General features: G+C 43.1%; 1 protein-coding gene across 2 annotated transcripts; it reads right to left on the minus strand.

The window, feature by feature from the left end:
• Positions 1-2,534: 2,534 nt before the first annotated feature.
• Positions 2,535-6,018, minus strand: TMEM74 (transmembrane protein 74). Of its 2 annotated transcripts, none has more exons than XM_059043512.2 (2): positions 5,926-6,018; positions 2,535-3,850 (listed from the first exon to the last, which is right to left on the minus strand). In XM_059043512.2, exon 2 carries the CDS (start codon positions 3,450-3,452, stop codon positions 2,535-2,537), a length of 918 nt encoding a protein of 305 aa, XP_058899495.1. In that variant the 5' UTR covers positions 3,453-3,850; positions 5,926-6,018. The 2 variants fall into 2 exon arrangements, with proteins under 2 accessions (XP_058899495.1, XP_066873529.1); XM_067017428.1 differs by lacking the exon at positions 5,926-6,018 and adding an exon at positions 5,637-5,803.
• Positions 6,019-11,949: the final 5,931 nt, after the last annotated feature.

Below are 11,949 nucleotides of genomic sequence, written 5' to 3' on the forward strand. Positions count from 1 at the left end.
TTTACAGAACTGAAAAAAATCCTAACACTTGATTCTCAAATTTGTCTTACTTCAGAAGCTGAAAATCAGGCTTCTCATTAATTGTTTAAGTCTGCAATTTGACTAATTAATCCTGTTTCGTCAATAAATAAAAATAAAACTCAGCTGATGCCATTTAGCATCTCTGAATAAACATGTATTTTTTAAAGTATATTTTTAAAAAACACACAGTTCAGACCTACTCATGAAGCCAAGGAGATCATTCCCTTATTGCCTCAACGTCACGCAAAGTAGATCCTCAAGCAGGCTAGAATCTGAAAATTTATATATAAACCTTCAGAATATGAAATTTATACTGCAGTTAAGCCGGCCTCAACACACAAGAGTCACAGTAAAACAAAAGTTTCTTCAAAAAGCAGTAGAAAACAGAAATCATGTCTATATTATAACAATTATTTCCAAATCAATAATAGTCTGTTACATAGGATAAGGTAATCCAGCTACATCTAGCTTCCTCTGATGTCCATATAACTTACCATTTTAACCTAATAATTCTTTCACACACCTGTCCTCACTATTTTTATTATCCTCTGATCTTCTCCTTTTGCATTTCGCTTTAACCCTTACTAGCATATAGTGTACCTAACTCATCAAATCAATCTGACACGCACAAGAGCTCATTCACATAAATATCCTGACTCACACACTCTGCCAGCCAAAGTCACCCACATATTCCACAGTCTTCAATAACAACAAAAACTTTAGACATTAGAATTAGGCTTTAGAATCTACAAAGAAATCACTTTCTCACTTCCCCTTCCCTGCCCTCCCACCCCAATTCCCAGCTCCTCTTTAAGAATCGCCCCACTGATCCTGGTACCACAGAAATGGAAACTAAAACAACTCTTGAAGTGGGAAGTTGGAAACACCTCAAAGAATTGTAAAATGCAAGATATTTCTGAGGCTGCATTCCCCATCCCCTTCTTGAACCATAACCATACCAAGACACTGAGTTAGCATGGATGCTAGGTGTGTGTTTTACAAAGTATTTACTGTTTTGCTCATGGTGCTTCTAATCAAGCAAGTTTGAATTCATGAGGCGGGATCTCACAGGTACTCAGGGCCTGGATATTAGGTGCTCAGAATGATGCCTAGACCGTTGTTAGGGGGAGGTGAATTCTGGTGAGGAGTGCAGTTCCCAAAGAATCAGTGTGCTTAGTCTCTCTCTCTCTCTTCTCGTTTTAAGTTTTTTGGCTGTGAGCTTAAGGGCTGCTGTGATCCTGGGGCAATGAACTTGTTGCTTGGCCTGAGTAAGTGACACCAGTTTCTAGGCACGGTCCCCAAGAGTCTAGCTGCACTTGTATTGGAGGTTTTCTCCAAACAACAACAAAATGTCACCTGGGAGTGTGCCTGAGCCAATCATGACTCAACCTGCCTAGAAGTTTAGATATCTGGAAATAGGATAAAAACATCTTATGCTTGCCTCTCTGGTGTGAGAACCAGGAAAGACTTCAAGAGCATGCATAACCAGTATGATAGCTAAATCACAAACAGAAAATGAAATTTATATCAGCAATTAATTTTACTTCATCTAAAAAATGGCCATGTGACACTGCCTAATATCTGACACTACCATTCTGGGTTAAATTCAGATTGTTTGATTTATATAATTTTATTTTACTAGGAAGTTTATTCTAATGACTTAGTTACCACTTCTGTGTACTGGAATAGTTTTGAATATAACGTGTTTTTGCATTTTTAATTATCAGTATCCTCAAACTTCAAAATATTCAAAGTCAAAACCCCATATTTTAGTGCTTAGCCAAATTACAGGAAGAATAAATTTAGCAAGAAAATGGATAAGCACCTTTGAGAATTAAATGTAAGCCTTATCATGTGATTAGTGCTTACATTCTTTTTCACAAAATAGGTTGCTAGTTGATCCTACACGTCCTAGTGTCCAAAGAATAATATCCCATATCATGTAAAAGAAATTGTTTGCACACTGGATTGTTAGAAATATTTTGCTATAGAAGTAGAAGCTGATGGCCACTACAGATTAATTACTCTCAGCTCTTGAGGACTGGTGAAGCTGGTTGTGGTTTCTTAATGCATCTTACATGGCTTTTCTTCTAAATAAAAGTACATAGAGAACAAAAACACTCACTGGCCGTTCGTTTGGGACATAGACTTTCCTCGCCAGGCAAAAAACTGCACTGTTAATTTTAAGAAATGTGTTGTGTTTTGTTTTGCTTTGCTTTGTTCAGTTCATATAAAATGCCAAGGCAGGGCTTCCCTAGTGGCGCAGTGGTTGAGAATCCGCCTGCCGATGCAGGGGACACGGGTTCGTGCCCCAATCCGGGAAGATCCCACGTGCCGCGGAGCAGCTGGGCCCGTGAGCCATGGCCGCTGAGCCTGCGCGTCCGGAGCCTGTGCTCCGCAATGGGAGAGGCCACAACAGTGAGGCCCGCGTAACGCAAAAAATAAAAATAAAAAATAAAAAAAAAATAAAAAAAAAAAAATGCCAAGGCAGACTCTCAAGTTCACAACCAGAATTAACTCTGTACATTGAGAGCATCTTCCTCTACCAAGGACAGCTCCAGGGTGTTTTCATTAGTGCTGGTTTTCATCCTAAAGTTGAAGGAACCGTAGAGTTTCGCAGACTCTTTGGAAGAGGCAAACCTGTCATGCCGATATAGCTCCCCCTTCCACATGGACATCATTAGCAAACAGGAAAGAACGACACCCCCAAGCGTGAGAAGGCAGAGGCCGGCAATCACACAGCGGTCCAGGTGAGCCCCCAGCCTCGCGCTTTCCTTCTCCAGACGTTCCATCTCCCGGGCTGGCACAATGTTGGGATCCACAGTCACATCCCGTGGGACAACATAAGAGATGATCACCAGCAAGATGCCAGTGACCAAGAACAAGATGGCACTTATGAAACCATAGTCTACTGACTTCCCTGAAGAGGTGGCTTCTGAGCTTGTATCATCTTCATCTTCGGATATCAGTGATATGGCAGCCTCGTGGGACCACTCATTTGGATTTCCCCAGCCAAGGTCTCCCAGGTGCTTACTCCCTTTTGCTGAAGGCGAGTGCCGGTTCCTTTGCTCCAGGTTGACATTCTCATCCACATAGGTAAAAGAGGTTTCTAATTCCTGGCTACAGCAGTTGCAGACTTTCTGTTCTGCTGTTATTTGGTTGTTCCCTGAGTTGAGAAGCCCTGGTGGCAAGAAGTCTGGCTGAATAGCACTGTCTTGCAGTGAGGGGGAAGGGGATGCTGGAGAAGGGCTAAGTTTAGACCCTTCCATCTCTGGTGCCGTTGGTGTCGACGTACAATGTCTCTGGCAGCAGAGAGCAGCTTTAGTGGCTGCTGCATCTGCCTGGTCCCTGGGAAGCCCTCCTGAACTCCAGTCCACAGCATCACACAGGGCTGCATGGCTGCTCTTCCTAGCAAGATAGTGGAGCTCCATTGGAGCTAGTCAGACATCCACCAGCAGCTTCCAGAAAGTCTGCCAATAGCAACACAGTTAGATAAGAACCCAACAGGAGCTAAGGCCGTACCACCAGCAGTATTGCTCCTGGGGCCCTCATCTCCTTTGTAGATGACACAGGTCTTGACACTTCAGCCCCAATTCCTCCTAAAAGAGGTAAGAGAAAGGAGAGGCTACCTAGTGGTGGGAAAGTATGAGAAGGGCAAATCCTCTGACTTATCACAGGGATTAACACTGAGAAATTTAGGTCAGGGTAGAAAAGGAACATGGAGGAAGTGGCAGTGTCTCTGAAGAAAGTATTGCCGTCACCAAGCCAAATTTATCCAAGGACTCACACATTTCGGTGACAGGATCCCTCAAACGAGAAGGCAGGTTTCCTGCATAGAGATACAAATGAGAAAAGCAGGGACCATTTTTAGCAGAGCTGCTGATTTTCTGAAGAACCTAAGGAAGCACAGACTTCTCAACAATTCAGTTAAATTGTAAGTGTTTAGACTCTCTGTAGTTCAGAATAGATTCTCATACAGATTAGTGTTAGAGCATCACCATGGGTGAACCAATCAGTATGTCACTATCAGTTGGGCTCTGTTGGAGCTGGGGCTCAGCATTTTGCCTGGGTAGCTCTGAAATGGGTGAAATATGGCTAGCTTAATCAGCCACCCCTCCTAACCTTACACTTTGTATATCCAGAGACCCTAGTCACACAGCCCTGTTCATTGTGCTTCCATTCTCAGCTTACTGCTACATGGTGGTTCCAGCACGTTCTGGACCCAAAAGTATGTAGACAACACACCTCATTGTGTGATCTCTGCAAAATACAATGGGCTAGCCCACTCCTACACACACACACACACACACACACACACACACACACACACACACACACAGCTGCCTGCTCCAGGTATAGGTCTGCTCTCCCGCTCACTGGGGCTCAGTTGGTATGAGTTCCTCTCCCTCAGCACGGTTTGCTAACAAATGTGTACAGGAAATCAACTGTCTAGAAGTTTTCACAAATCCAATCTAGAAGTAAACTGACAATAAAAGACAAATCATCAACCCACAGAGTCACAGTTTTGTTGAGGCAAATAGGTGGAAAGCTATTTCTAAAGTTCCCTCTGGAACTTTGTATCTGTGACATGCCCTCAGCCCCACCACAGCAAGGCACATTTATGGGATAGAACTTTGTGTTGAGCAGAAAACCACTTGCCCATCTTTCTCTGCCTCTGCCATCTTTCTGAGGAATAAAGATGTACTTTCCACTATCACCAAGTACAGAGGTTTCAAGCAAGGGCCCCTTTTATTTTGCTTCCAAGTTCAGGGTAATAACTGATTTAACTCATGCCTTGGAGGCTTATTATGCTTCAAAATCCACATCCCAGCAGCTGGTAACCCACACAGAAACGCAGGTAGGCTAACCTAAAGTCCACCTGGCAACTCAAAATATGGGAGAGGAAATTCACATGTTTTCTGTTCTACATTAGAGTTTGTTTAAAACACACACACACACACACACACACACACACACACACACACTTATATTATCGGCGTTTCTCTGCGGCTAAAACAGAAAAAAACCAAACCCCAAACAAAAGCAAACAAAAAAAATCAGGTGCAGGAAAAACACAACTGAACCAGAGCTTTCCTTTAGTAGGTGGACAGACCCCCACTGCAGGATCCCTCAGTGAAGGAAGCGATGATAACGGATTTGACCAATTACTGAAATGAGAAATCATCTCGCAGTTCCCTCAAACATTAAGCGCTGTGATTAACCCTTGGCACAAATAACCCATCAAACTGGATTACTTTAGATACAAATCGGCAGAGTTCCTTATGGGACTCCGAATTTATAACAAAGAGGGAGAGAAATCTCCACTTAATTCCCTTCTCCTGCTTCTTTTTCTCTTAAAAAGAGAGACTGCTTGTTCCATCGGAACAAGCTGCACAGTCGATTTCCTTTGCAGCTCCGTTATCCGGGGCTTCCATTCTCAGGGGAGAATGGATAATCCCAGGGGACCAGCTAAAGGCTCTTTCCTTCAGTCTACTCCCTCTCGTCTCCGATTTAAGAGAGCGGTTAATAAAACTGCACCGCAAAACGAGGGGACAGCACTCTCCCTCGTCCGTCTGCCAGCAATTAAGGACATTAATATTTGCATTGGAACTGACACAGGCGAGGCTGGTCTGGGGGAGGCGACCTCGGGATCCGTCCTGCGCCCGCTGTGCGGGAAGGGCGCGCCGCGAGCTCCGGGCAGCGATGTTCTTCGCGGAATCAATCCATTCCGGGTGAACTTCGCGTCCGCCGAGGTACCCGGTGTTGGGCTGCGTTCGCCAAATACCCTAAGGCAAGGCAGGCACCTTTAGCAGGGACTGGGGACGCGCTCCCCAGCTCGGTCAGGCTCTCGGGGTCTCTCCCTCGCCCCAGCGCCTCCTCCCCGTCCCTCTCTCCGCCACTCACCTCCTGCCTTGGCCACCCAGCGAGGCTCGAGCACCGCGCGCTTGTCCCTGCGCGGCTCCTCGGGAAAGTACCCAGCTCACAAGCCGCAGCACTTGTAGCCTCTGCGCGCCACCGGGCTCCGTGGGGTGGGCCGCGCCTGCTGTGCCGGCGGGGCGGGCCGGGGCGGGGCTCGGCTCTCCCTCTTGCTGAGCATCCCGGGAGATGTAGTGCGGTTCGGCCTCCCTGCCTCCCTCCTGTCTCTCTTCTGTCCTACCTTCTCGCTTCTGCCCTTCCTGAAGACGAGTTCCCGCTATACCTCCGTTCTCCGGCCTGGCACGTTAGAAGAAATCGCTGACTCTTAAGCTCAGGGTTAGGTCCCCTAGCCTCAGTTGTGGCCACAGGATTATGAAGGAAGGAATGTATATTTAGTTACAACTGTGTGCCAGGCAATATGCATATTTCGTTTTATTTAAAAGTCAGAACAAATCCTCCAAGTAGATTTTATTAATCCTCATTTTACAGATGAGGAAAGAGGCTCAGAGGAATTAAGTGCCTAATCCAGGGTTACAAAGACAATTAATGATCGCTAATAAATTGTATCCAAGAATCTGCTTCCAAAGTCATTGCCTTGGTCACAAAATCAGGAGAAATGTGAACATTGAGGGTAAGGGATTGTCCTGTTCTCCTCTGCATCCCCTGTGCCTAGCAGAGTGTCTGAATAATAATGACCCAAAATAACAATAATTAATGTACATAGCACTTACTATTGCCAGGCTCTCTTCTAATCACATTGGATACATTAACTCATTTAATGGTCACAGTTAATTTTTAAAGTCCTGTAAAAATCCACTTTTGTAAAGATGGGTTTTTACAAAAGAGGAAACTGAATAACAAAGAAGCGGAGTAATTTGCCCAAAGTCATACAGCTAGTACTCCGTAGAGGTGGCATGAACCCCCAAAGGTCCTAAGCATTATGCAAATTGAATGAATGGGAAAAGGACCAGAAGGCAAGAAAAGAAAGGGTTAGGAATAAAGAAAATCTGGAGGTTCAAGCTACTGAGATGTGATTCCCAGGACAGGACAAAGTAACTTCTTTGGGTCACCAACCTCTTTCTAACCACAGTGGACTGCAACAGCCAACAGCCAAACAGAATGTGCGGTTTGTGAATCGTCTCCAAGTTTTCAGCATCTCCTTTGGGGTGATTCTAGGGTTATTGATCGTTTTTATCAAAGGGGAGCAAGAGAAGGGTTATAATATAACATTGTCCTGTTAATGAGTAGCTCACATAAATTCTGTGGTTGCTTGCTTTCAAGTAATAGATCAATCTCCTATAATGATGATTTTGTTAGTTTTCCTTTATATTGATAGAATTCATAGTCTCATAGTTCCAGGGACTTCATAATATACCACTTTTAAATCTTTTCTCACTATGACTCTTTTAGTCAGTTAAGCCCATCTGTTGCTAAACATGACATATCTATTATGGCTTATTCTCCTTCGCTCATTAATTACACTGTTTTCCAGTGAGAATATCATTTCCTCATTCCTCTAGTCCCTCCACCCTTCAAGGATTAGCTCATCAAGCCACATTTGCTGGGGTGCATTCTGTGCTTAGTACTATATGTTTAAAAGGGAGCCCAAAGACACCATGCAGTGTCCAGAAGAGAACAATTAAGAAGTTGAAGAAACTAAAACTCACGTTGGACAAGGAGATGCTAAAGGAACTTGGGATATTTAGCCAGAGGAGGAGACTCAGAGGAAACAAAAACTAACTTTAAATTATTTGAAGTTTACGAATAGAAGAGGAATTCTATATTGTGGTTAAAAAGGGGAAAAGCAGAACCAATGACAATAATAGTATTTATTCATCCTAATGTGTTATCTTTAATTCTTAGACCAACTCTATAAGGGAGCCAGTATTATTATACCCATTTTACAATGTAGAAATTGAGTATCGAAAATGTCTTTTTTCCCAAGGTATTAGAAGTAATAAGTAACTGGTAGAGCCAAGATTCCAACTTGTGTCTATCTTCACCACTACACTATACTGAGCTATGCTTCACAATCATTTTCACAGCAGAGCATAAATAAGAAGTGATCATATGTATTGCACTGGGGTAAACACAGGAGGTTTCTCATGGCCATCATCCTGGTGCTATGGGTACTTCAGGCCCTGAAAGACAGCTAGGGGGCCCAAGGGAAGAGATAAACTAGCACGTCTGTAGTATACTGGGGCACCTGAGGGTGATGGACACAGGGCTTGGGAAGCTCTGGATAACACTATCAGACTTAATAAGGAGGCTAATTTGAGGCTGAGCATAAAGAAGAACATTCTCTTTAAGGACTTGAAGCAGGATGTCTCATGAAAGTGAATTCTGTTATTACTGGAGAGGATAAAAAAAGAAAAGAACCATTGATTAGTGATGTGGCAGAAGGGATTCATCCAGTTGGGTTAGAGGACCTCTATGGTTTCCTGCTGAAATGATTCTAAGTTATATCTCCTTCATGAAGCCCTTTTCCTCCAAGCCAGCTCCTAAAGCTTCTACCTCCTATGAACTATACTAGGACTTGTCAGCACTGATACTTTTTATATTTATCAGCCACTACCTTGCGACATTTCTAGTATGTCTAGATAACTACTGCTTATCATTTAACTTCTCACTGAGGTGCCTAAAACTCTAATAGCAACTGTAAGCTCCGTAAGTTCAGTATCCATATATTAAATGTCTTATTATCTCCTACAGAAGTACAATATTTCTACTGAGTAGAGTGAAGGAAAATGCCAAGACTGAACTGAGACTGGAGATGATTATCTATTCACATTATTCTCTCTCATTTCCTATTTCTGAATATAGTACACTTGACTGTCTACATATTCTTGAGCATTAAAATAAAATCAACTCTGTGCCAACGTGCTACAAAATCTCCTTCAGAATTCTGCAGAAAAAGAATAAATGTGAACTTAATAAGCTCCTCGAAAGAAAAGCTTTGCGAAAAATACCATTTGCTACAATAATTTCACCTCTCTCTCCTATAAGTCCATGTCTAAAATTCCCTCAAAATCTCACCCAAGAACCTTTTTCAAGAGCCTTTCTTGTTCATAACCCCCAAATTCTTATTGCTCTTCTGATTGGCATTCTAGTGGCATAATACACTTCCTTTTATACTGTCATTTTACATCAATAGAAGTATTTCATATATTTTTTATACTGCTTTCTATATGTCTCTCTTCCCAGGTAAAGTTTAAGCTCTTTGAGAACCAATATATTCTTTCTATAACTTTGAAGATACACATGGGCATGAAACAGCAAAAATGCATGGCCAACGATGGTTCTTCACTATATGCTTACAAAATGATTGACACCAATAAAAAAATGATACTAAAGTCTAAGTAATGATTTTGATCTTACATAATTTTTAATATGGTTCATATTTTCCTGTTTACTTATACTCCATGAGATATGAGAGGCACAATCATGATTACACCAACTGGAAAAATAGACTCTGAGAAGTAAATTTCCCATGTGAACCAAAGGTAGTGCAGGGACTTTGGAATTCCCTGGTGGTCCAGTGGTTAGGACTCCATGCTTTCAATGCCTAGGGCCCAGTTTCGATCCCTGGTCAGGGAACTAAGATGTCACAAGCCTTGCAGCGTGGCCAAAGAGGTAGTGCAGGGACTTCTAACAAAAAGTCTCTTGTAATGATGACTGAGGATACTTTCCAGTTTTCTCTCTTCATCAATAATAAAAAGGGCTGATTATCAATAAATATCCGTAGTGGATTTAGAGTTAATAGGAGAGGCTAGGTTGTAGGGTGGTAAGAAAGACATTGGCTGGATAGAGGCTCAGTGACTTCATGGGAATAGTACAAGGAATATGATTTACTTTATGTCCAAGCTGACACTTCTAAATGATGGAAGAAAAGAATAAAAATGACCAGCTTTTATAGTAATGAAGATCTCATTTACTAACAAAATTCTAGGAACAACAAAAAAAGTCATATTAAATTTTAAAGTCTTCTTTAAATAAAAATGCTATAGTGGCCAGGATAGCAAGTTATTTAAATAAATAAAGTGGATGGTTACAGACACTAGGGAGGAGGGAAGACTGTAGCCAAATTGAGAGCAAGTGCTTTTCCTAAGGGGTCAATGTCCCCTAACTGCTTTACCAGATGTTTGTCTTGAGTGAATTCAGACATCAATAGAAGTCAGATATCCCAATTTTTATTTAAAAATTCAAAATCTTTAAAATTTAAATTAAAAAAATTTTAAATTTGTATGGATCAAAGAAAACATAACTATAGGAAACATTTGTTTCTGGTAACAGCAGACAAAGTGATTTAGACCCACCGATTTTTGAGGATAATTTAAAAATCTGGGTCAGAGGACCTTCAAGATGGCAGAGGAGTAAGATGTGGAGATCACCTTGCTCCCCACAAATACATCAAAAATATATCTACATGTGTAACAGCTCCTACAGAACATCTACTGAACGCTGGCAGAAGACCTCAGACTTCCCCAAAGGCAAGAAACTCCCCACGTACCTGGGTCGGGGAAAAAGAAAAAGGAAAAACAGAGACAAAACAATAGGGATGGGACCTGCACTTCTGGGAGGGAGCTGTGAAGGAGGAAAAGTTTCCACACAGTAGAAGCCCCTTCACTGGTGGAGATGGGGGGTGGGTTGGGGGGAAGCTTCAGAGCCACGTAGGAGAGCACAGTAACAGGGGTGCGGAGGGCAAAGGAGAGGGATTCCTGCACAGAGGATCGGTGCCGACCAGCACTCACCAGCCCGAGAGGCTTGTCTGCTCACCCGACGGGTGGGGGCTGGGAGCTGAGGCTCGGGCTTCGGAGGTCACACCCCAGGGAGAGGACTGGGGTTGGCGGCGTGAACACAGCCTGAAGCGGTTAGTACACCAAGGCTAGCCGGGAGGGAGTCCAGGAAAAACTCTGGCCCTAAGAGGCAAGAGACCATTGTGTCGGGGTGCGCAAGGAGAGGAGATTCAGAGCACCTCCTAGATGAGCTCCAGAGACGGGCATGAGCCGTGGCTATCAGCGCGGACACCAGAGATGGGCATGAGATGCTAAGGCCGCTGCTACAGCCACCAAGAAGCCCGTGTGCAAGAACAGGTCACTATCCACACCTCCCCTCCAGGGAGCCTGTGCAGCCCGCCACTGCCAGGGTCCCGTGATCCAGGGACAACTTTCCTAGGAGAACACACAGCGCATCTCAGGCTGTTACAACGTCATGCCAGCTTCTGTCACCACTGCCGCAGGCTCATCCCACATTCCGTACCCCTCCCTCCCCCTGGCCTGAGTGAGCCAGAGCCCCCTAATCAGCTGCTACTTTAACCCTGTCCTGTCTGGGCAGGAACAGATGCCCTCAAGAGACCTACATGCAGAGGCAGGGCCAAATCCACAGCTGAACCCCAGGAGCTGTGTGAACAAAGAAGAGAGAGGGAAATTTCTCCATGCAGCCTCAGGAGCAGTGGATTAAATCTCCACAATCAACTTAATGTACCCTGCATCTGAGGAATACCTGAATAGACAACAAATCATCCCAGAATTGAGGCAGTGGACTTTGGGAGCAATGGTAGACTTGGGGTTTCCTTTCTGCATCTAATCTGTTTCTGTTTTTATGTTTATATTGGTTTAGTATTTAGAGCTTATTATCATTGGTAGATTTGTTTATTGATTTGGTTGCTCTCTTCTTTTTATTTATATATGTATATATATATATTTTTTTTCCATTTGCTCTTTTTGTAAGTGTGTATGTATATGCTTCTTTTGTGTGATTTTGTCTGTATGGCTTTGCTCTTACCATTTGTCCTAGGGTTCTGTCTGTCCATTTTTTTTTTTTAGTATAGTTTTTAGTGCTTGTTATCACTGGTGGATTTGTTTGTTGGTTGGGTTGCTCTCTTCTTTCTTTCTTTGTTTTTAAAATTTTTTTATTTTTAGTTTTTTTTATTTTAATAACTTTATTTTATTTTATTTTATTTTCTTTCTTTCTTTTTCTTCCCTTTTCTTCTGAGCCATGTGGCTGACAGGG

This window comes from Kogia breviceps, chromosome 17 (assembly GCF_026419965.1).
Source record: "Kogia breviceps isolate mKogBre1 chromosome 17, mKogBre1 haplotype 1, whole genome shotgun sequence".
Lineage (NCBI taxonomy): Eukaryota > Metazoa > Chordata > Mammalia > Artiodactyla > Physeteridae > Kogia > Kogia breviceps.